The sequence below is a fragment of the Oikopleura dioica genome, chromosome 2, assembly GCF_907165135.1.
Source record: "Oikopleura dioica chromosome 2, OKI2018_I68_1.0, whole genome shotgun sequence".
NCBI lineage: Eukaryota > Metazoa > Chordata > Appendicularia > Copelata > Oikopleuridae > Oikopleura > Oikopleura dioica.
In genome coordinates this window covers 497,498-518,794 of record NC_137292.1, presented here as the reverse complement: position 1 = coordinate 518,794, position 21,297 = coordinate 497,498, and the positions used below count along the sequence as shown (strand labels likewise).

Here is a 21,297-nt window from a genome sequence, read left to right as displayed (position 1 = left end):
ATTCCAGCGTATGCTTCTGGGATTTCACCGTCTTTGAAGTCCGTCTCCGGCGATTTTGGGCTTCTTCATTGTCCGAATCGACGCTAGAATTGATTATTTATTGTTCAACAGCCTCCACTTACTCATTAAAATCGGTCTCTTCAATATCCTTATGGACTTTTTCCTCCTCAAAAGCAGGATTCTCTATGTCTCCCATTTTGGAACTCGAGATTTCGAGCGGCAAAAATGGCTAAAAAAGCGGCCCGAGTTGAGCGCAAATATTTGAGTCCTGAAATCTTGCTCTTTTCTTTCTTTATCTTTGTGATTTTATTTGCGTTCTTTGAAATTTTTTGTTGAACAAGCGGAATTTTGTATTTTGCCCTTGGGTTGAATGTGAAGGTACTCGAGCTTGACAATGGAATTAATCTGATAGATAATAATGTGTCTTTATTCATGAGTATGTTGGGTTAGGGTTAGTAAAAAATTTTGGGTTAGGGTTAGATCGGATCTTTTTCCCTCCGCAATCTATTCAGAAAACCTGAGTCAGGGTCGCGGAAAAGCTCTGACTCAGATTTTTTAACAGATTATTGTGCCAATTTTTCTAGTTTCAAATAATTACAGTAACGAAATCTCAAATAATGATGCATAGCATGGACCCGGAAGGATAATGGCTAACTTATCCTTTTTAACTTTTAATTATTTTCTTATAAAAATTGGCGAAAAATCATCATCTTCCGTCGCTGATGGTGCAACCCTCCCTTTGGCGGAATTCGTCCCCTTCGGAGCGCCAGGATTGGTGGAGGCGCAACGCTGCTCCTCTTGATTATACGGTCGGTCACCAGGCTGACAGAAATACAACTTCTTCTGATAAAAAGCCAAAATATCGAAAAGAGATGTAGAAAGAAGAAAATAAACGAAAATGAGATGCTCGTTGAAGATCAGTTTAATTCTTTTAGCTTCGACTTTTGCTCAAGAAATAGAAACAGAAGAAATCGAAGAGAAAAAAGAAAAGTCGGAATTTATCACTACAAATTGTCAAAAAACAAATGTTGAAATTTTCATCCCGAAATGGACGGTTTCGAATGGACCACCTGCTTCTGTGACGCTTTTAAGGAGCGGATCCTCGATATTTTGAATTAAATTAAGGGTGTCAATTTCATAAAAATAGATTTTTTATTTATATTTTTTATTAAAATTTCATCATTACTTTTGGGTCGAAAACTTTTAAGGAATCATAAATAAAGCGATTTAAATTTTAAATTCATAAAATGATGATCCGGTAAAAAGTGCGCTCGGAAACAATTGCCGAGGAGCGTATCACAACAAAACGCATATCACTTTGAATATTAACCTTTTGGATCCCAAGCGCGATTGTGGCACCACCCGCAGAAGCCAGGGCGTCCAAATCATTTACGAAAACAAGCTTTCCTTCACCGATCAAAAATCACGCAAAATCGAAGATTTAGCCAACATCACGTGCATCCAATACCTCCAAGAAAAGCACGTTCGGCTCCCCTCTTCCGCCGCAATCAACAATCTTCAAGCAGGACCAGTGTCAATCAAGACCCAAATGAAACTGTTCAATACCGCGAAATTCGAAGAAGAGCTGGAAGATTTAGCGGAAAAGGGTTATGCTCAGGTGGCTGTCAGGGAATTCATTTATGTTCGTGTCGCGTTCGACTTTGCGGAAAATGAAGCTGCGATGGAAACTGACAAGGTAAAATTGAAAACATGAAAAATTATATGATCTAGAATCTGCAACCTGTGTTAAAAACCTGAGTCAGGTTCTGAAGACTTTAATTGAAAATTCGCGGCTTTTTAAAAACGAAGGGTTTTTAACACAGGTTGCCGCGCACAGTATGAGATTACTCGAAAGCAGATTTCTCGTGATCACAAATAGTAAGAATAGCGCTTTTTATGAAATTGAGCGAAAAATCTTGTCACAATATTTTCTTAATCGATTTGTTTTAATACTGTTCCCTCCCTCAAAAGTGCGCGTCTTTTGCCCCGCTAAACCGCATAATTTAAGGTGGTGATCGACTCGTGCTGGGGCTCGCGGTCGGCCAACCCTGACAACATGAAGACGGCGTACATGATGATCGAAAACGGTTGTTCTGCGGACCCATTGGGCGTCATTATTCGCCAGAATTCGGCGGGCGCGTATGCCAGCTGGAAATTCCAAATGTACAAGTGGACCACCGTCGCACAACACGAGCAGTTCATTTACATCCACTGCCGCGCCTGGATTTGCACGGATTGCCAGAAACCCGAGGCGAATCATGCCTGCTTAGGAACGCGGAAAACAAGAGTAAAGAAAACTAGAAATTTTAGAGAAGTCGCCTCTTTTTAAAATCCGTTCAAAAGGTGACATCACAAAATTCCGCCGTCGCCGAGCCGCAAAACTCTTCCAAAACCGCGAAGTATCTTCGGAACGCGCCCGTATTTTTTCAGTGGGGCCGATTTACCCAAGAGACGGAAGCGTGCCGCTCCTTTCGGACGTTGAAAGTGACGACCCAGCTGTAAAAGGGGAGATTCCGGGAATGCCGGGAATGGGAGATGAAGAAGAAGAGGACAATTTTATTATGGCGGTAATAGGAAATGGTCGAATAAGAAATGACCCTCAAAATTTCAGTCATTCTGACTTTTTCAAAATTCTTTCAGTTTCGTTTCAACTACCTAGACTTTTATTCATTTATTCATTGAACGAAACAGTTTTGCCAGAATTGTGAAAATGATAGGTAAAAAGCTCTTTTCACTTCTGAAGAACCAGCATGTGTTATCTATACTAAAAGATTCATTTTATTCGATATGTTTTCCACATTGATCTCGCCGTATATAAATCCCTGAACAGCTGTAGAAGTGCATATCTGGTTAGGCAATCTTTGAGTATGAAATCAGAATTTCTGGTTTACTTAAAAAAACAGATGGCCTCAAAGAAGGCCTGAGAATATCTACCCCCATATCGACCATGTTAAAAAGTTGGCTCCGTATCTGGCTTTTGTGCACTGTTCCTCCTCATCGTAGCGATAGTTTTTGTGAAAAAATATCGCGAAAAACCCTTCCAGATCTTCACCAAACCTGCGGAAGAAGAAGAGGACGAGAAGAACATCGAGCAAGGTTTCGTCTTCGAGCTGCGAACATCAACAGATCCCGTGATTCCGCGAGTAAATCTGGATCAATTCCTTGGCCGAGACGATGAACCAAGAGAGCAGCGAGAAAGAAAGACGGAACGGAGGTCGCATCATGGATCGAGAATGAGTTTGAACAAGGAAGACCGCGGCGGAAGAAGAAGACGGGATCGATCTGAGTCGAGGGATAGAAAAGGAAGATCGAGGTCGGAATCGAGGACGAGAGAGGGAGGAAGATCGGGGTCAAAGGATCGTGGAAGAGATCGAGATCGATCAAGGAACAGTTCAAATGCTAATCACTCAGGAACCTGTTTAAAAACCTGAGTCAGGACTTGAAAGAGCCGGAATAAAAACCGCGACGCTAGTCTTTCAAAAAGAGGACTTATTTCTATCATTAGATCTTTCTGACTCAGTTTTTCATGCCAGGTCACCGCCCTTTGCGGACTTCTTCCTATGATTTTCAATTTTGAAACTGTCTGAAAAGATCTCGCGAACGCTCGTCCCGCCATGGCTCGCGCGAAAAGCTCCACAGTAGCAGTCGAGATCTGCGAAAATCACGTGACAATATCCGCGGCTCAAAGTCTGACCTTCGAGATCGTCGTTCTGGATCTCGCGATGATCTTTCGTCGGGCAGAATGCGCAAGTCTGGATCTAGGATGTCGCTCAATGACAGACTGCCTACACTTGATGAGAGAAGATTGAGTGAAGCTGAAAAGGTAGGGAATTGGAATGTTTTGCTTGATGCCTGCTTGGTGTTAAATACAAAGAATGAGATGCTTAATTTGCAAGAAAAGATAGGAAAAGACAGTTTTGTGCGGTTTTTGAACGTTTTATTTGAAAGATGGTATCTCCAAATTTTGGTCCCATAGACCGCAGAATACGTTCCGTAGAAGGAGTCGAGTACTTCCTTAACCGAAGAGGTCCATGCCCATGTCTTCGTCGGAGGATTCCTCAGATTCGACGGCGGCTGGGGCGGCTTCCTCAGCAGCAGCGGCGGCAGCTGGAGCAGCGACAGCGAAGGCCTCTGGGTTGGCGAGGTACTCCTTGAGCTTCTCAACCTGAAAAAAAGGGTTAAAAGGTGGTTCATTGATAGATTGGAGTTCTGGCAAGCTCTAAGGAAACGCTGCTGTTCGGCTTTTATAAGACCGAAGCCGCAACGCGGCTTCGCAATTATTACCCTCTGAGACTTATCTAACTACTGGCAGAGCCGTCTAATAATCTTGAGCTTTTGTTTTACCTGTGGGAAGGTGATCTCAGTGACAGCGGCAACGGCCTGGATGTTCTTGAAGGCGTTGGCGATGCTGTGAGGAGCAGAGGCGGCGGTTGGGTAACCGATGGCCAACGAGACGGAAGCGACGTTGGCGACAGCGCCCATGAATCGGGCCTTGATGTCGTCCTCGGTGATGTCGAGGATCTCGGGGGAGTAGACGGAGCCAGCGTCGTAGCACTGGATGACGTCCAAACCGTAGGTGAAGGGAGAGATCTTCAACATGTTGAGGAGAGTGGCGGCGGACTCTCCGACCTTGTCGCCGGCAGCGATGAGGTTGACGGGCGCGGTGATTTCAATGTTACCACGAGTAATCTTGGTGGGGACGGAAAGAGCCTGGAAGAAGGAGGTCTTTTCGGGACCAAGAGTGGTGACCTGGGGAGGGACGACGACGTCGACTGGGGCGACAGCTCCAGTACGGGCGGCGGCGGGAACCTTGTAGGTCATGACCAAGTCTCGGATCTCCTTCATGTCTCCGTTGAAGCAGACGAGGCCGACGTTGAGCTTGACCAAGTTCATAAGCTTCTCGAGCTCGGGCTTGTCACCGAAGAGGGATCGCATGGCTCGCTTCATCATGGTGTTCTTGCCCATGAGGATCTCGCCCTGGCCTCGAAGACCTGAAAGAAGTAGTTAAATTGAGACTCATGACGAATTTGACTCGAAAAGGAGGCCGCGAAGAAAAAGTGCTAATTTTTGCGAAGGTTTTTTCGCCTAATTTTTGATTTTGTTGACTTACCAGTTCGGATCTGCTGGAACTGCTTGGAAGTGACGTTGTCAGCATCGCAGACGAGGACCCGATCGTAGGTGGAGAGGATTCGCTCGACCTTCTGGAAGTATTCGGCTTTCCATTCCTTTCGAACTCTTCCCAAAACCATAGTTGATTAGACTTGACAGAGGGCAGCTAGTAAGCTATTTAAAAGATTTGTTCGAGAGATCCGACGAGTCTGAAAAGAGAAGGGATTAGGGCTAGAATTTGGTAAAAATTATGAATTTTATTTCAAGAAATAGGCGCTTGAGGCGTTCGAAATTTTTTATAATGCATTTGCAGTCATTTTAAATTATTGATATGTTTCGTAAGAATATAACAGAATGAGCTTCTTTTTCTCTAATTGGAATGGTAAAAAGTAGAATTATCCAGAAAAGGCATTTTCTCGCAGTTGTGAGGAGCGAATGAGCGAGTGGGGGAGAAAACGTGTCACGCGCCGCCTACGCGCGGCCCTGTGGGAGAGTCTTCCGCGCTCTGGAGGACCCTATGTAGCGGAGGCAACGCTCGATGGAAGATCGAAAATGAATTTTTATAATTTCAAGGCATTTTCTATTTTTCTAGTGTTTACTTTTATTTTTGACTCAAAAGCGGCCATTCTAACGCTATCAAGCCAAAAATCGAAAGTGCCAATTTTCATGCTAAGCTTGATAAATAAATTTTATCTTTTGGTGATAAAAGTTGCAAACTTTTATATTCTAGGAGCTAATGCATGCTATTTCTTCGCTCAAAAAAACCGGCTCGCGCGCTAGCATTTCTCGTTCGCTTGATAAAAATGACGATTTTCAGACCTTCGAAGATGAGTATCAATTGACTTCTCCTCGGTAAGATAACAATTTCATCCCTTTTTCCCTATCTAATTGGCTCTGTAGTGAGTTGAGAAAATCAAGGTCGAAAATGAGCATCAATGAAAACGGGGAAAAGATCTCGCGATCAGCTTCGAAACGATCACGTGGGAGAAGATCTGAATCGAGAAATCGAGACCGAGATGGCCGCGAAAGAGGGGAGGACGAAAAGAAGGAAAGATCAAGAGATCGGTCGAGCTCAAGAACAAGAGGCCACAGGTCGGAATCGAGGTCGAGAAGGTCGCCAAAATCGAGTCGGAGATCAGAATCGAGAGATAGAAGGCATCACTCGCCGACTTCGAGAAAACGATCGGAATCAAGACACAGGTAAAATGAAATCTTTTGGAAAAAGAATGCTATTTTGAAGATCCCCGTCGCGAGACAGAAGAAAAAGATCGCCGTCACGTGATCGTCGTCGCTCCGAATCGAGAACAAATCTCGAAAACGTGGGTAGATCCGAGGAGAAATCAAGGAAGAGAAGCCCAAGTCGCCAAAGAAGAAGCAAAAAGGATCCTGAGGCGGATCATCATCACGGGTCTACAGCTAATTTACGGTACTTTCTCAACAAACGCCAGGGCTAAAAATATTTTTTAGGGATCAAGGAGGAGACCAAGGAAAACGCCGCCGAAGACGAAAAAACAAGGAGCGACCTGAAAATCCCGACGAAGCGTTCTCTGCCCTTTAATTTATTTTTGCTTAGGAAACTTTGCAGTAGCTCTTTCTTGACATATTTGCACAATAACCGCAATTCTTTGCCAAACCTTTTTTATCTCTCATTTTTCATCATCCTTATAAACGAAATTATTATTCTTCAAAATACAAATTCAACAAAAAAATTCTATTTTCTTTCCTTTCAAGCCGGTCTTTATTCATAGAATTCAGCCAGTTCTTCGGAGAAATCGTCGAATGAGTCCCAGATAAAAGAATCTTCTTGTTCCTTCCAGTCTTCATTTTTCCGCTTGATCGATTTTTTTCGAATCTCCAACTCCATCTTGAGTTCCTCTTTCTCCTCTTGAACTTCTTTCAATTTCTAAAGATACTTTTAAAGCATGTCAAAAAAGTGAGCTCAACTTGTCTTGTTTTCTCATTCTCAATTTCTAGCTCCAAATATCCGAAAACACATGAAGAAACGGCCAAACAAGCAAAAATTATAAAAATAAAATCCATTTTCTCCGTTTTTCGGAACATCAGAATATGGCTGAAAACATGAAGAAAAGGGAAAAGCTGAAAATCTGGAAATTCGAAAACTCAGAAGTTGATATATTCCAGAAACTAAGACAATATTCAAATTTCGATGATGAGTGTATTCAATTTTGTCACAGAAAATTTCCAAGGAAGCCAAATTTCGAAGTTCTAGTGTGAGTGTAAGATTCCATGAAGGATTTTAACGCTCCTTTCATTCGACTAGAACAATTTGTTATAGGCAAATTGATCTATCTCTGAGCTAACGCTTTTGGGAGATTGACGATTTGATTGGCAAGAATAAGGCCACACATATCTTCAACACCAGAGATGTCAAGTTTGACCAAATCAGGCTTTTGGGCAAAAACTTAAGGTAACTGATTAACAAGAAGAAGGATATTCAAACTTACCAAAAATACAGTTGCTGTAAAATGAATGCAGTTTATAAATATCTGGGTAGCCTTTGAACCGAACTGAGCGACCACCAAAAATGAATAAAATAAAAAAGAAAAAGAGCCTCATTTCTCGGACTAAATGTTTTCAGAACATGAAAATGCAAAAGAACAAAAGGATGTCAGAGTTCATTACGAATGTATACTACAATTTGCTGAGGGTCCCCTTATTGAAGTGACAGCTGAAAAGCACATAGCCGTCATCATGATAAATTATCATTGATAATTTTTGTCTAGAACAATCAAAGAATAATTGATTTTATTAATAATTTTATTATTATTAATATGGATTATTTTATTCATCAACGATTTCTCAGAGATAATTTCCAATAAATCCGAAATTCGACGTTCTCGCATGGTGGTAAGATTCCATGAAAGATTTTAGCGCACCCTTCATCTGACTAAAATTGAGTTATTTACACACGAAAAAATTTTTTTTCTTCAATTACGGTTTTGATAAGTGTCTCGTTATTTGATCAGCAATCATCAGTCCACACATATTTTCCACACCGGTCATGTCATAATCAACCAACTCGTGTTTTAGCCCGAATTCTTAAAGAAATAATCGGCCGGTCCTTAAGGGTATCAGATTGACTTACCAAAAACGCATTTGCTGTAAAAAGCATGAAGCATGTAAATATCTGGATGGCCTTTGATTCTTATAGAGCCAATCAAAGTGAAAAATATTGAAAATCGGAAAAATAAACGCATTTTTTCTCACTAGAGAGTCTGTTTCTCTGGCCATTGAATATATTTTGGGGACGTCTCGGATGTCACTTCGCATTTTGCTCTTATAATTGAGACGACAGAAAATGCAGTAAATGAAAATGCGAGAAAGGTCAAAGGATACTTTGAGCAACATAGAACGAATTTGATTGTTTATGAATCATTAGGACTCAGAAAAGAGCATTTCCTGTGCATTAATTATTCAATAAAGAGGAAAACGAATGACTAAAGTGAATTTAAAATTTATTTCTCGACGAGCTCGAAGCCTCTCTCCTGCTTCAAATCTGCGAAGAAAATCCAGTCTTCCGATAAAGATAAAAGTAGGTCCAAGAAAAATTAATTTCACTTCCTTTTTTTTTATCGAGTTTTGGGAGATTTTAACCGGATCTTATAAGCAACAGAAGTCGAATTTGCCCGTTTCGGTGACGAACTTGGTCGGAAAAAGGAAAGAGCTAGAATCGTATCGGTATTTTTTTGCACTCTTGAAATCATGGAAGAGAAGGATTTTTTAAGGACTGTGAAATGGGTATCTTCTGCTTGCGAATCTTTGGCGAACAAGCCGGATTTACTGTCAGAATTGCCACAAGCCGCGCAAACGGGTAGATTGATTCTGCATCTAACGGAAGAAGAAGGTGTTACAGGAGACAGGGTTCCAATTTTGCTGAGCGATGGAGTGGATTTTGAGCGGAGTGGAGTGGAGCGTGAGCGGAGTGGATCCACTCCACTCCACTCGCTCAGCCTATATTTTTAGTATCCACTCATTCCCTCCACTCCACTCCAACCTGTAAAATCTACTTTGGAGTGATTGGAGTGGATTTTGAGCGGATGGAGTGGATTTTTGTCTTCAGCGCCCCTTTTCTCGTATTCTGATTGGAGACTGAGTTTGGTCTATTTTTAAATAAAGAATCAAATTCTCTCAGGGGATAATCAAGAGAATAAATCACTGACATAATATCAGGATCAACCTTTAATTTAGGACCAACTTCTTCATAAAAGTTTGATGGTCAGACCCCCTCTAAAAGGGAAAGCGTGGTTAAGCGACAATTTTTGCGCGACAAAATTTGTCGCACAAAAAAAGTTATATTTTCCTATCTTTTAACATGCACTTTTAGGGCGGTAGCCCTGCGACAAACTTTATTGCGCAAAAATTGTCGCTTAACCACGCCTCCCCCTCTAAAACCCTTTTTATCTCGAAAAATGAAAGGCTTGCTCACGGCGTGCAAAGAAGAAGTCTTCTTTGTTTCGGTTTCTGTCTGCTCGTGGGGGCCCGACCTTTTTCAACCTCTCTTCTTTACGTCCCCTCTTTCTCTTCTAATTGTAAATTGAATAAAAATATGAGAATGAAATCGTTTAAAAAAAAACCGGCCTGTCGACCCTTTTTTTGAGTGTATTGTAGGGTGCATGAAATGCAAAAAAATTTTTTTTTAATCGCTCAAACTTCCCTAAAAATCCGCTCAAAATCCACTCAAAATCCACTCCGCTCACCCACTCCACTCGCTCAACCATTTTTTTTGGACATCCACTCACCGCTCCACTCCGCTCAGAAAAATTTTTGGGCTATCCACTCATCTCTCCACTCCACTCCAAAATTTTTCGGCCAAAATTGGAACCCTGACAGGAGATGTCAATACAGTTGGTCGCTGGAAACTGGGCTTGTGCGATGGAAAATTGACCTATCTAAGGAACTGATTTTCGACGAATAATCAGGTCAAATTGTCGGTTTGCGTCAGAAACCGACAAAAAATTTCGACAAATTTTGCGTGGGCGGCTACTCGGCTGCTGATTGGACAGTTCTCCGAATTCAGGCTTTTGATTGGTTGAAAATTTCAGGTTATTTGTCAAAATTTTTTGTCGCTTCCTCATACCTCCCCTTCAATTTTTCTTCCAATATGAAAATCCGTGATAAGTTATCAGCATCAGGACCCAATTCATAATAGCTTGATAATTTATGCAAATGATGAGCACATGATTCAAATTCTCACTGGAAGAATAGACCTCCAAACTGCTGATGCTCTTGGTGAGAAAAATATTAATTCAAAATTCATAATTTTCAGGAATCGCGAAAATCACCGGCAACTGTCAGATTCGAAACACCTTTCCAGCGCTGATAAAAATCCTGAACCGGGAAATTCCAAAAAGCAGTCCTTCCTTGATTATATAACCCGAAAATCAGAATAAACAAAATCGAAGTTAAATTGACGAGTTGTTTATTTTCCTTGAACTTGTCGATCCTCCTCCTCTTCGCGGTCTTCTTTTTTTCAGCACCGTCTGAAGAGAAAAATGAGAAGAGTTTTGAAGTTTTTGCTGCTCAGTCTTTGGCAGCTCGTTTCGGCATCGTCAGAATTTATCGTCGTCGAAGGAAGCTTTGGAGATGAATGGAAAGATTCCGTTCTAGTAGGCGAGTACAAGAGGGTTGAGAGAGGCAGCTTGAGGGCTAGGAATGGCGATAATTCGGAAAAAGAAGGGGAAGAAAGTTTGAATTATTGCCGATAGAGATTCACAGGGAAAACCGATTTACAAGTCGAGAAATCAAAATCAACAAGAGATTTTTATAAGATATGAACCGGAAGATGGAAAATGGTACTTTCAGGATCGGAAAAACTATAATTAAAAAATGTGAATTTATGGGAAGGTGTCTGGAACCGACAAAAATTCGACAAAATTTGCGTGGAAATTTTTAACCAATCAGAAGCCTGGATTCGGCTAAGCGGCCATTCTGCAGCCGAGTAGCAGCCTACGCAAAAATTGTCGAAATTTTTCTCGGTTCCAGACACCATCCCGAATTTATTAATAAATTATTCATAATTACAAAAAGATTTCCCAAAAGTCCAAAAACGACCTCAATTCCCGCCTCAACTACGCGAATCTCCTGTGCTCCTCCGACGTCCAGGACCCGAGCCAATGCAGAATTCGAAAATGCGAGGTCTGGAAAAACTCTGGCTGGTCATCTTGCGGCTCCGTTTTCGTCCGCGACGGGGGCCGAGAAGTTCTTCAAAAAGACCGAAGAGAAAGCTACGCTCAGACGAAAATCAACAACGAAGCGAGAGAGAATAATTTTCCAAAGATGATTTTCGTCGAGGGTGATTTCGGTGATGCATGGAAAACGTCCAATCTTGGCGGTTTGTTCAAAGAAGTTCAGGGCAAGAGCACGGCGAATATGGACGGAAGACCGGTTTTTCAAAAGGCGGACAAGTCTGACTTCTTCATTGCCTATTATGCTCCAAGGTACTAGAAACGACTTCCTCTGCTTTAGTAACTCATGTTCGAAGGAAAGAATGGGGCTTTCGAAACGGAGAAACACTCGGAAAAAGCCGTAGCTACGCTTATATCACTACCAATTTGGAGACCTACCACCCTGTTCAGCTAGAATACGTGGAGTACACTTGCAATGTCTGGAAAAAGGACGGGAGCGGAAAGTGGGGATGGCATTCGTGCGGAAACAAGGACTCAACAGGTTTTGTAGAAAACAATAATTTCAGTAAAAATTTCATTTTTTTACAATTTTTATTTTTACATTCCGTAAACATCAAAAACTCTTGACAGGCGGGGCCTTTTTGGGGATCAAGAGAAACCTCAGGGCTCGTGCTGCCTTTCGTCAATTTTCGGTTTTTATTTGTCGTCATTTCTTGTCAGCACCCAGAGCCTCCTCGAGATCATCTTGATCTCGAAGAATTCAGATCATTTTTCCATTCCCCATAGTTTTATGTTTGCAAAGACTTTTTGTTTTTTGAGACGCCGCTGACTTAATTTTAGTTCGATAAATATTTGATTGTGTCAGCTTTCGAACTCGCGGCCCTCGCCTCCGAGTAGCGGCACACGACCAATACGCTACTCGTCCCCAGGGTTCTACTTGACTTTATTAAAGTACTTTCTATTCGGAGAATATTGATAATTTATTTGGCATCAGATTTTTGATAACTCATCTGAAAAAAGGTCATTCTAGATGCGATCAAATTCAAGCCAGGAAGCTGGAATATCAACCAAAATATGGCGCCAACTTTGGCTCCAAGGGTAAGAAAGCTCATTCTCCCTCATCTAGTTCTTTCTTTCAGACAACTCAGCAGACGAAAATCGTGCGAATAACCCCCAGCAACAACAACAACCGCCCATTGATAGGAAAGCCCAATTTAACACCAAACATTCGGGACCGAAACCCAAGTGGGACCCAAATCGTTTACGAAATGGACTTTTCTAACGTCAAACAACTGAGCCAACATGAGAGTGAATCAACATACGAGCAAGCGCGCGTTCTGTGAATTGAGAGGAACACATGTTTTGGCAGATTTTTCAGGAAACGGGCTTTTTGTTCCTTTCAAGTGTACACTTGTTTTTTGAAAAACCCTGCTAGGACAAGAAACGAATCTGGATCAAAGATGGCTGATTTTCAATCAACCCTGGTCCAATGTCAGGAAATACAATGGAATTTGGGAAAGGATATCTGATCAGTAAAAGGCTTTGGGTTGGGTTGGGTTGGGTTGGGTTGGGTTGGGTTGGGTTGGGTTGGGTTGGGTTGGGTTGGGTTGGGTTGGGTTGGGTTGGGTTGGGTTGGGTTGGGTTGGGTTGGGTTGGGTTGGGTTGGGTTGGGTTGGGTTGGGTTGGGTTGGGTTGGGTTGGGGGCTAGTCCATTCTTACCCCAAATTATCAAGAAGAAGGGGCTCCTACTACCGCTAGAATATTCTGTTTAAAGCTTGATGGAAACAACCGAGTGACAAAATACAATGTTCATCAAGTCGACAATCGCCATAATTGCGCTTACTACTCCTCGGTAAGTCCTTCCTCAAAATGTGAGTCCTTGGCAAGTCAACATTTCAGAGCTACAATATGCTGGTTTCGGAAAGCTGCCACCAAGGAATGCACACTTTTATCTGCGAATTCCGCCCGCAAAATTCATAATTTGAAAAGATTTTTGTATAAAAGAATTTATTCTCAAATTAATGCACAAAGAAAGGTCTTATTTACAGTTATTTCAAGCAGTCGCTAAATCGAAGTTGTCTTTCTTCGAAATTTAAATAGTAGAAATGCAGGTGTTGTCTTTCTTTCTGCATTTTGTGAAGGGCTCTGCGCAGTCTCCAGTGTAGCGGCAATCTACGCAGGTTCCATCGTAGCAGACTTGGTCTTTGTGGGCGCAGCCGTAGTCGTCGATGCATTCTTGGCACTGGCCGCTAGAATTGGGTTAAATATTGGTACGAGCGCTTTTATCGAATAAAAAGGACGGAGTTATATTTCTGAGCAATTAAAATTAAGTGAAATTGAACCAATCAGAAACAAGAGCTTTTTTGTTGGACCAATCAAAAGTGAAAATTTTTTCAGCCAATCAAAATGTAGAAAAATTGACTTGAACCAATCGGAAACAAGAAATTTCTTTCTTGGCCAATCAATAAGATGCAAAATATTTTTGACCAATCAAAATGAAGAAAATTGACTTGAGCCAATCAGAAACAAGAAAATTTTTCTTGAACCAATCAAAAATATGCAAAATGTTCTTGACCGATCAAGAAGAAAAAAATCTTTCTTGACCAATCAAAATTGCGCATTTTCCTTACCGAACACAAGTACTGCCTTCAGAGCACTGATTGTTGTTTTCGCACTCGATGCAAATATTGTCATCGGAGCAAATGAGCCCATCCGCGCAATCACGGTTCCTCTCGCAAAGCAGGCAAATGTTATCTTTGCAAGTTCCGCCGTTATGACAATCCTGGTCGTTGGCGCATTCCGCGCACAGTCCTTCGTGACAAACTCCGTCGCACTCGTTGTCCGCTAGAAAGCGCGAAAATGAGAGCTATTCTAGCGCGGAAATTAAAATTCTTACATTCGCAGGTGTCGCTCATCAGCGTGTAGCTACAGGGGCAAGTGCGGACGCGCTCGATTGTTGGCTCGACCGATCCAAGAGGTCGGAACTCGGCGGTGAAGTCGACCCAGCCGTCGGTGAACTCTTTGAAGGGAGAGAAGGGGATTCGGTATTCGTTTCCGCCGAGATAAATTGGTCTAATGTGGCTGGATTCAACTCTGGAATCAATTATTCTGGCTTACCTCATCGCCGGATGCGCCCATTTATCGAATTGAACTCGAACCGAAAATTTAACGTAGAGCGAGTCGCGGTTGTCGAAGCTGTTTCTCAATCTACAATCGTGTCAACTCTTTTCTTTTAGATGAAAAAATTACCTCGGGTAGTTGTTCTTGTTGAAGTAGACTCGGACGCGATGGCAGTCTCGGCAGGTCCAACTGTTGAGGATTTCGCCTTTGTTGGTGACGTCGACACAAGTTGGGACTTTTTCAGCTTGTGGGCATGTATCCACCACTAGAATCGAGATTTAGACTTCTAATTGGATGCATAAACCTGACTCCTAGGCTCGGCAACCTGAGTAGAAAACCTGAGTCAGGGTATAGAAAATCAAAGATGAAAAGCCGCGCAGCGGCTTTGAAAAACGAAGCCGCGAAGCGGCTTCTCCAGAAATTAAAGATAAGATTAAATAATAGTTTTGCGAAGCCGCTTCGCGGCTTCGTTTTAAAAAGCCGCTACGAGGCTTTTCATTTGAAGTTTTAGGGTCTTAAATTTTATCATGAATAATAAACTGTGCTCACCTTCAATCGGGTCATTATTGACCGGTCTTGGGCAAATCTCTTCCAATCTGTCCAAATCAACATGATGCCTGTCCTCCCTTCTCATTCCCGGCCCAGTGAACATCCACTGGCAGCCCTTTTATTATGACATTTGCACGCTACGGGCCTGGAGAGCCGTCCGTAAATTTTGTTTCCATTAGTGCACGATAATTTGCACGTCGTCCGGCCTCGCCGTTCATCGACTGTGCAGTAGGAATCGAGACCGGGGCGCGATTGGATTTCAGGCATCGAGCAGGTTTCGCAGTCCGGAAGAGGGTGATTCCAGAAACCATTACTTTTGCATTTGGACTTGTCTCGCCCGCCTGAAATGAAGAATGGTTAGAAAACGCGGTTCTTTTTCGACTCGAAATTCGACTCGCTGAAATTTTTAAAATCGACAATCTTGGGCTTCTTTTTTCAAATTTTACCATCAATCTTGGGTATTCGAAAATCATCTTTTAGGCCAATAAAAACGCCACGGCTAAAGAAGAAAACTTACCGATAGTAAAATAGCCTGGCTTGCAAAGCGTCCTGCATTTATTCCCGGAGCAAGAAGTAAATCCAAACTTCGGCATCTCTGGCTTCCTGCAAGTCTTCCACGCGTCGTTTCCGCTATCAGTTCTGACTCCATCGGCAGAGCTGTGTCCCCAGTGCTCGCTGAAGTTGCCTCCAAAGAAGCTCCTCTGAAGTTCGAGTGAGCTCAGCTCAGCCCGAGCGGCGAATAAAAAGGAAGGAAAATTTTCATCAACTTTTTTAAGTCGAAAACGTAGTTTTTCAATAAAGATTGCTGAAAGTTACGATTTTTGCGTTACGTTTTACGCGCTTTTATACGCGCGCACGGGAATTGCGCGGCGCAAGAGAGCACGTGCGCGCGACGAGGAGAATTCATGATTTCGTGTCGAAAAGAGAAAACGTTTCCTTTGTTGATTGCGAAGGGTTGTTTGACAAACTACCTCGTCACAAAGAAAAGGGGAAATAAATATATGGACGAAAAACTCTTATCGTTGAATATGAAGACTGTTTTTACGAACCATAAGATTCTTTTAAGTATGACTCATATTCTATAAGAAATGATCGCTGGGAGTTAAGCAGCTTCATTTGAGCTTGAAATAAAAAAGAAAATAAAATGAGGATTTTCTGAAAAACGATTGGTCAACCAGCCGAATGCGAAAATCTGATTGGCTAATTCGAGCAATTTCAGGATTTTTGCTCAATGTAAATTAAATTTTCTGAAAAAGAAGAGTTTTAACTCGAATAAGATGATTTTTGAAAAGAAGATCAATTCTATTATCAAATTTATTTAAAAAAGCTTCAAGACATCCAAATTATACCCTTTTTCTCAAAGAAATTCTTCCCTCCCGCCGCAATAATTACACGTTTTCAATACTTTGATACACCTTTTTCAACCCTGCATCTGCAAAAACATCTTCCGAACGAAAACTGATTTGTCAAAGAAAAAATGGTCGGGAATGTTAATATTTGTAAAGTCGGCGAAAACGAGCTTATCTTGAGTCACCGGAAACGGTCAACTTGACTTAACTTGATTCAAATATTTTCAAAGCGCATGTCATCTCCTGAGCCGATTTTATTATGCACAAGCATGTCTCTTCCAATAACACGGGAAGCGGGAAAGATGCTCTTTTAGACTGACAATCAGCTACCTGGTATATTATGTGATTTCTGTTTAGATATTGTGAGAAAAACGGAGAAGGTACAAGACACGTGAATAATTACAGAGCTCCCTCAAAGCCAGGAGGAAATCCCTAAGACAATATCTTTCGGAAGCTTCTGATGATTCTAGAGCTGGAAAAGGAAAACCCTAACCCTAATGAGATCCTACTGTAATACCACAAGAATCTCTAACTGCCTTCTATTGAACAGTGTGTACTGTATGTTGACACAGTGGTATCTTCTATCTTACATAAGGTCCGATGACAAGATCACTGTAAGCATCAATTTTGGGAAAATTATAATTTATATTTTCTTTTTTGGTATTTATAAAAGTTTATTTCTAAAGAAGAATTTCTGAAAAGAAAGTCAAAAAATGAAAAAATTTGCGACAAACCCTAACCCTAGCTCTAACCCTAACCGGTTAAGGCTAACCCTTACCGTAACCCTAACCCCTAAAAATAAGGGGACACTTGAAAACCGAGCCCTAACCCTACCTCTAACCCTAATCCAAAGAAAAAATGTCTTTTTGTTAACCCAATTTTCGCGAGAACAAGAAGTTTGAACTTGAATTAAGGGTGGGGCACGCATTATGGACGAAAACGTCACTGAGGCTTTTTAAAAAGCCCGACAGCTTGAAGAATCTTCAGTTCCCACCTGCGGTTTTTCCTTTTCGCAAGTTCAGATTTTTTATAAAAAATAAATGAAAAAGGCCACGCCAGGGCTGGATATTTTGAAATCAGCAAAAATTTCAAATCAATTTTTGTGTGAAATCTCATTTCTATCGCAAAATTTTGCACCATCTCAACAAATCTCAAATTTCAATATTATTGCAACTCCCTCGTCATAATTTTTCCATTCTTGAGATTGCTGAGATCTCGAGATCTCAAATCTCAAAATTTTGCAAACAGCGCAAGGGCCGCGGACAAACGTCGCGGGCTTAGAGCAAGACTTGTGATTGGTTCAGATGGACCTGAAATGCTTGAGATCTCAGAATTTCAAATTTCATTTCATTGCAACGCGCGTATCCAACTCGCGCCTTTTTGAGATAATTGAGATCTCAGATGATTTGAAAAAACTTTTGTGGGGCCGGAAATCGTAAAAAATCTGCAAGTGCAGTTTTCTTCAGCTCGTCGAGACGAGTTGAATGATGGGTCTAACTCCTGATAATTCTAAGGATTTACCGGTTTACCGGCTGGTTACCGGAAAATACGTTGTCAGCGGCCGTTTTTGTTCTAGAAGTGGTAAACAGATGATCGACCCCGGAACTTGTTTCTTATACTCAGTTCTACTGCAGGCTAAAAGATGAGAGTCGTATCAATAGTCTGAAGAGAGTTATCATTAAAAATAGTAAATTTTACATATATTTCGTAGTTGCTGCACGTTCCTGATTTCTAGTCCCATTTCCGCCAAAAATAGTATTTTAGTGATAACTCTCTTCAGACTATTGATACGACTCTCATCTTTTAGCCTGCAGTAGAACTGAGTATAAGAAACAAGTTCCGGGGTCGATCATCTGTTTACCACTTCTAGAACAAAAACGGCCGCTGACAACGTATTTTCCGGTAACCAGCCGGTAAACCGTAAAATCCTAAGAGTTATCAGGAGTTAGACCCATCATTCAACTCGTCTCGACAAGCTGAAGAAAACTGCACTTGCAGATTTTTACGATTTCCGGCCCCACAAAAAGTTTTTTGAAATCATCTCAGCATTTCAAATATCATAATATTGCAAAATCGAAAATTGAGATCTCAGACAGAAAATTTTCTGAGATTGCATTTTTGAAATGGATGAGATGATGATTCATGTTTTTCGGGGTTTGAGATTTTTGTTGATTTCAAAATATCCAGCCCTGGGCCACGCATTTTGGCCTCTCGAAGATTATTGTTTTTTCGCGAACAAGTACTTGATCAAAACCGTCAGACTGACACTTGGCTTACATCGAGCTTAGGATCTGTTCACTTGTTATTTACGGTAATATCTGGATCGTCACCAACGCCGAGTTACGTAAAATGCTCCTCTCGTGGGTAAGAGTTGACAAGCTAGCGATACTTAGAAATATCAATTGGCGACAATTTTTCAAGGAACTTTTTTCAGGGTATTTCAGATTTTATTACAGACTCACAGACTCAAATAACACTTGAAAAAGAAGAACATTTTATAAAGCGAATAAATTTAGGTATACAATACAAAATAAAAAAGGCGCAGGTCTTACATATGGACTCAGTGAACAAATTGGTTCATTTTAGCATCAAAATTGCTAATGCAATTCAAATCATTTTCTCTTTAAATTCCATTTCGAATATACGAAACTTCTATATAAGAATCATTTCAGACTGAAATTTTCATTGAGTCTTCTCTGTTTTTATGCTCTCAAAGTAGTAAAAGGCCTTCTGTAACAAACAGCTGCAAAAAATGTGCCTATCGACCTTAACCTATTTGATCCTTATCAGATTTTACAGGGTATTCATACCAATAAGAACAATCCACTTCCTGAAAGCTTATAGAAAATTAAAAAAAGCGAAAAATAATTCCTGACTCAGGTTTTCTGCACAGGTTTCCGAGACAAACCCTGACTCAGCTTTTACCAGTAGCTGAACCTGTTAATTCATAACGTGGAAACCACGTGAGTAATATTTTAAATAAATTGCTGGAGGTTTTTTAGAAAGACTTTTTCTCCGAAAAGTCTATTTGGTTGGTTTTGGAGAATGTGGTGTGAATGTTCGCACATTCCAGTAATTGCGACAAAATTGGCGTTTAACTGTTGAACTATTTTGAAAATTTCGCGCTCGCTATTTTTGCGAAATAATAGTAAAAATATTTGTTATGCTGATTAGAGGCCAATTAAGAGGGCAGTTGATGCAAAAACGCTGCATCTGACGAGCTAAAGAAACGGCCAGAACTCAATTAATACAGTCAAAATTGAGCCGGATAAATGAACGTTACGGATCGGGAAAGAAGCCACGTTTCTTGATCGAAAAAACAGATAATATCCTGCGTCACATTTCTGTCAAAATATTAATTAGCACCCGTTCATAATCCTTTCATTTAGATAACATAGAAGAATCGCTTTCTTTGGATGGAAAATTTGAGGAAAAGGATGGGTCGTTCTTGTTTATTTATGCGAAACCCTGAGTGAAAATCTGTGCAGAAAGCCTGAGTTAGGGTATAAAACACGGTGCTCATACGTTTTCGTAAAGTAAGAAGTACCTACTGGGGATAAGGGGACCCGGCGTAGACCCTGAGTTAGGCTTTAGGGTTCAGGTTAGGGACTTAGGGTTAGGGGGTACAATACGTTACAAATAGGGTTAGGGTTAGGTAATACCGAATTATTCAAACCAATTCTGACTTTATTATAGAAAAATTGATCCTGTACCTATTCTTATTGCATACTTCCGTCGTTAATCATTTAAACTATAGAAACCTATTTGATTCATTAGCGAACATTTTATTTCAAGCACAGCTCGGCCAACAGTAAGCAAGTGATGCAGAAGATTTTCTAATTCATCAGTTGTAAAATGCCTGTGGAGGGTTGAAGGTCTACTTATACTTATGTTTCATTTAATTATAATCTTTAATTTTAAAAAAGATGATTTTTCAAGAGAGGTGACAAGTTGGACAGGAATAAAAACAAAGGTTTCATTTAGGAGTTTATACCTAATGAGCGTTTTTTGCCAAATATATATACCATTCAAGAATTGCTCTTTTGCTCCCCAAAACTGATAGTTATCGACCTGTACATCTGTTGGTCTACTGTAGATTAGATCAAATCAATTCTAACAATACTCCTTCAAGCCGTCATTCAAGAACGAAACCGTTACAGCTCCAAAAAACAGTGTTACAGGTGCTCTAGAATTAACCACGTTCCTGCACTTGGTTCAACTTTGTTTTATGAAAATCTTTCGTTTTCGAAGATTAATTTTCTCATGCCCGAACACGGTCCCCTGCTGCATTTATTGTCGCTCTAAGAAGCGTTCAGAATTTCTCATCCGATATTTTGCCGACGTAAGAGCGAATCTCTTCAATTTATCAAGAAAATTGAGCTGTCAAGAAAAAAATGTTTGTTCAATTGGCGACTTTCGTTTCTGGACAGGAAGTTGGTGGTCAAAGAGTTTCACGAATTCGGAGGCCGGAAGGAGGCGAGAGCTCTAGAAAAAATGATCGATCGGATTTGAGGGATCAAAATCATAACTTAACTTGACTCTAAGCAAAAGGGGAGGTTGAAAATGAGGAAATTTTGGGGTGGCGTCAGGAACCGACAAAAAATTTTGACAAATTTTGCGTGGGCGGCTACTTGGCTCCTGATTGGCCCGTTAACCGAATCCAGGATTTTGATTGGATGAAAATTTTCACGCAAAATTTGTCAAAATTTTTTGTCAGTTCTTGACACAGCCCCAAATCTCGACCAAAACTTTGGTCAATTTTTTGACCAATTAGATGTCCGTATTCTACACATAGGCCAATCAGACAATAGAATTTTTTTTTGCTTTTTTTACAAGAAATTAAAAAAAAATCGCGAATAATTGATTCTACTTGAAATTCTTTCCGAAATTTCTCCTTGGAAAAAAACCAAGTTATCTTCTTTTGTGACGTTAGATCCCGCTCGCTGCGGCTTTCAACCCTTGGCACTTTCAAAAAGGCGCGACCATAAATTTATGTCGCGATCCAGAACTCAAGATCAGCCACT

The 21,297-nt window shown here is 41.0% G+C and overlaps 5 protein-coding genes across 6 annotated transcripts; 3 read left to right on the top strand and 2 right to left on the bottom strand.

Annotated features, from left to right (window-relative positions):
- Nucleotides 1–722: 722 nt before the first annotated feature.
- Nucleotides 723–2,502, top strand: LOC145696127 (CUB and zona pellucida-like domain-containing protein 1). The gene is made up of 4 exons (XM_081773116.1): nucleotides 723–874; nucleotides 1,267–1,696; nucleotides 2,009–2,287; nucleotides 2,344–2,502. The coding sequence occupies exons 1-4, from the start codon at nucleotides 723–725 to the stop codon at nucleotides 2,500–2,502; spliced, it is 1,020 nt and encodes a 339-aa protein (XP_081629242.1).
- A 1,092-nt stretch (nucleotides 2,503–3,594) lies between these two features.
- Nucleotides 3,595–6,805, top strand: LOC145700479 (uncharacterized). 2 transcript variants are annotated; one of them, XM_081777753.1, is made up of 5 exons: nucleotides 3,595–3,823; nucleotides 5,927–5,961; nucleotides 6,010–6,309; nucleotides 6,350–6,535; nucleotides 6,577–6,805. In XM_081777753.1, the coding sequence occupies exons 1-5, from the start codon at nucleotides 3,743–3,745 to the stop codon at nucleotides 6,665–6,667; spliced, it is 693 nt and encodes a 230-aa protein (XP_081633879.1). In that variant the 5' UTR covers nucleotides 3,595–3,742; the 3' UTR covers nucleotides 6,668–6,805. The 2 variants fall into 2 exon arrangements, with proteins under 2 accessions (XP_081633879.1, XP_081633878.1); XM_081777752.1 differs by having other exon boundaries at nucleotides 5,840–5,961.
- Nucleotides 3,916–5,340, bottom strand: LOC145700478 (large ribosomal subunit protein uL10-like). Its single transcript, XM_081777751.1, has 3 exons — nucleotides 5,111–5,340; nucleotides 4,345–4,991; nucleotides 3,916–4,165 (listed from the first exon to the last, which is right to left on the bottom strand). Exons 1-3 carry the CDS (start codon nucleotides 5,247–5,249, stop codon nucleotides 4,016–4,018), a joined length of 936 nt encoding a protein of 311 aa, XP_081633877.1. The 5' UTR covers nucleotides 5,250–5,340; the 3' UTR covers nucleotides 3,916–4,015.
- Nucleotides 6,806–10,622: 3,817 nt separating the features above from the next.
- LOC145696125 (uncharacterized) lies at nucleotides 10,623–12,678 on the top strand. The gene is made up of 5 exons (XM_081773113.1): nucleotides 10,623–10,754; nucleotides 11,158–11,567; nucleotides 11,612–11,796; nucleotides 12,286–12,353; nucleotides 12,395–12,678. Exons 1-5 carry the CDS (start codon nucleotides 10,623–10,625, stop codon nucleotides 12,596–12,598), a joined length of 999 nt encoding a protein of 332 aa, XP_081629239.1. The 3' UTR covers nucleotides 12,599–12,678.
- A 582-nt stretch (nucleotides 12,679–13,260) lies between these two features.
- LOC145696663 (uncharacterized) lies at nucleotides 13,261–15,726 on the bottom strand. Its single transcript, XM_081773734.1, has 7 exons — nucleotides 15,442–15,726; nucleotides 14,925–15,265; nucleotides 14,505–14,640; nucleotides 14,373–14,462; nucleotides 14,152–14,327; nucleotides 13,886–14,099; nucleotides 13,261–13,504 (listed from the first exon to the last, which is right to left on the bottom strand). The coding sequence occupies exons 2-7, from the start codon at nucleotides 15,025–15,027 to the stop codon at nucleotides 13,348–13,350; spliced, it is 876 nt and encodes a 291-aa protein (XP_081629860.1). The 5' UTR covers nucleotides 15,028–15,265; nucleotides 15,442–15,726; the 3' UTR covers nucleotides 13,261–13,347.
- Between the last annotated feature and the right edge of the window lie 5,571 nt (nucleotides 15,727–21,297).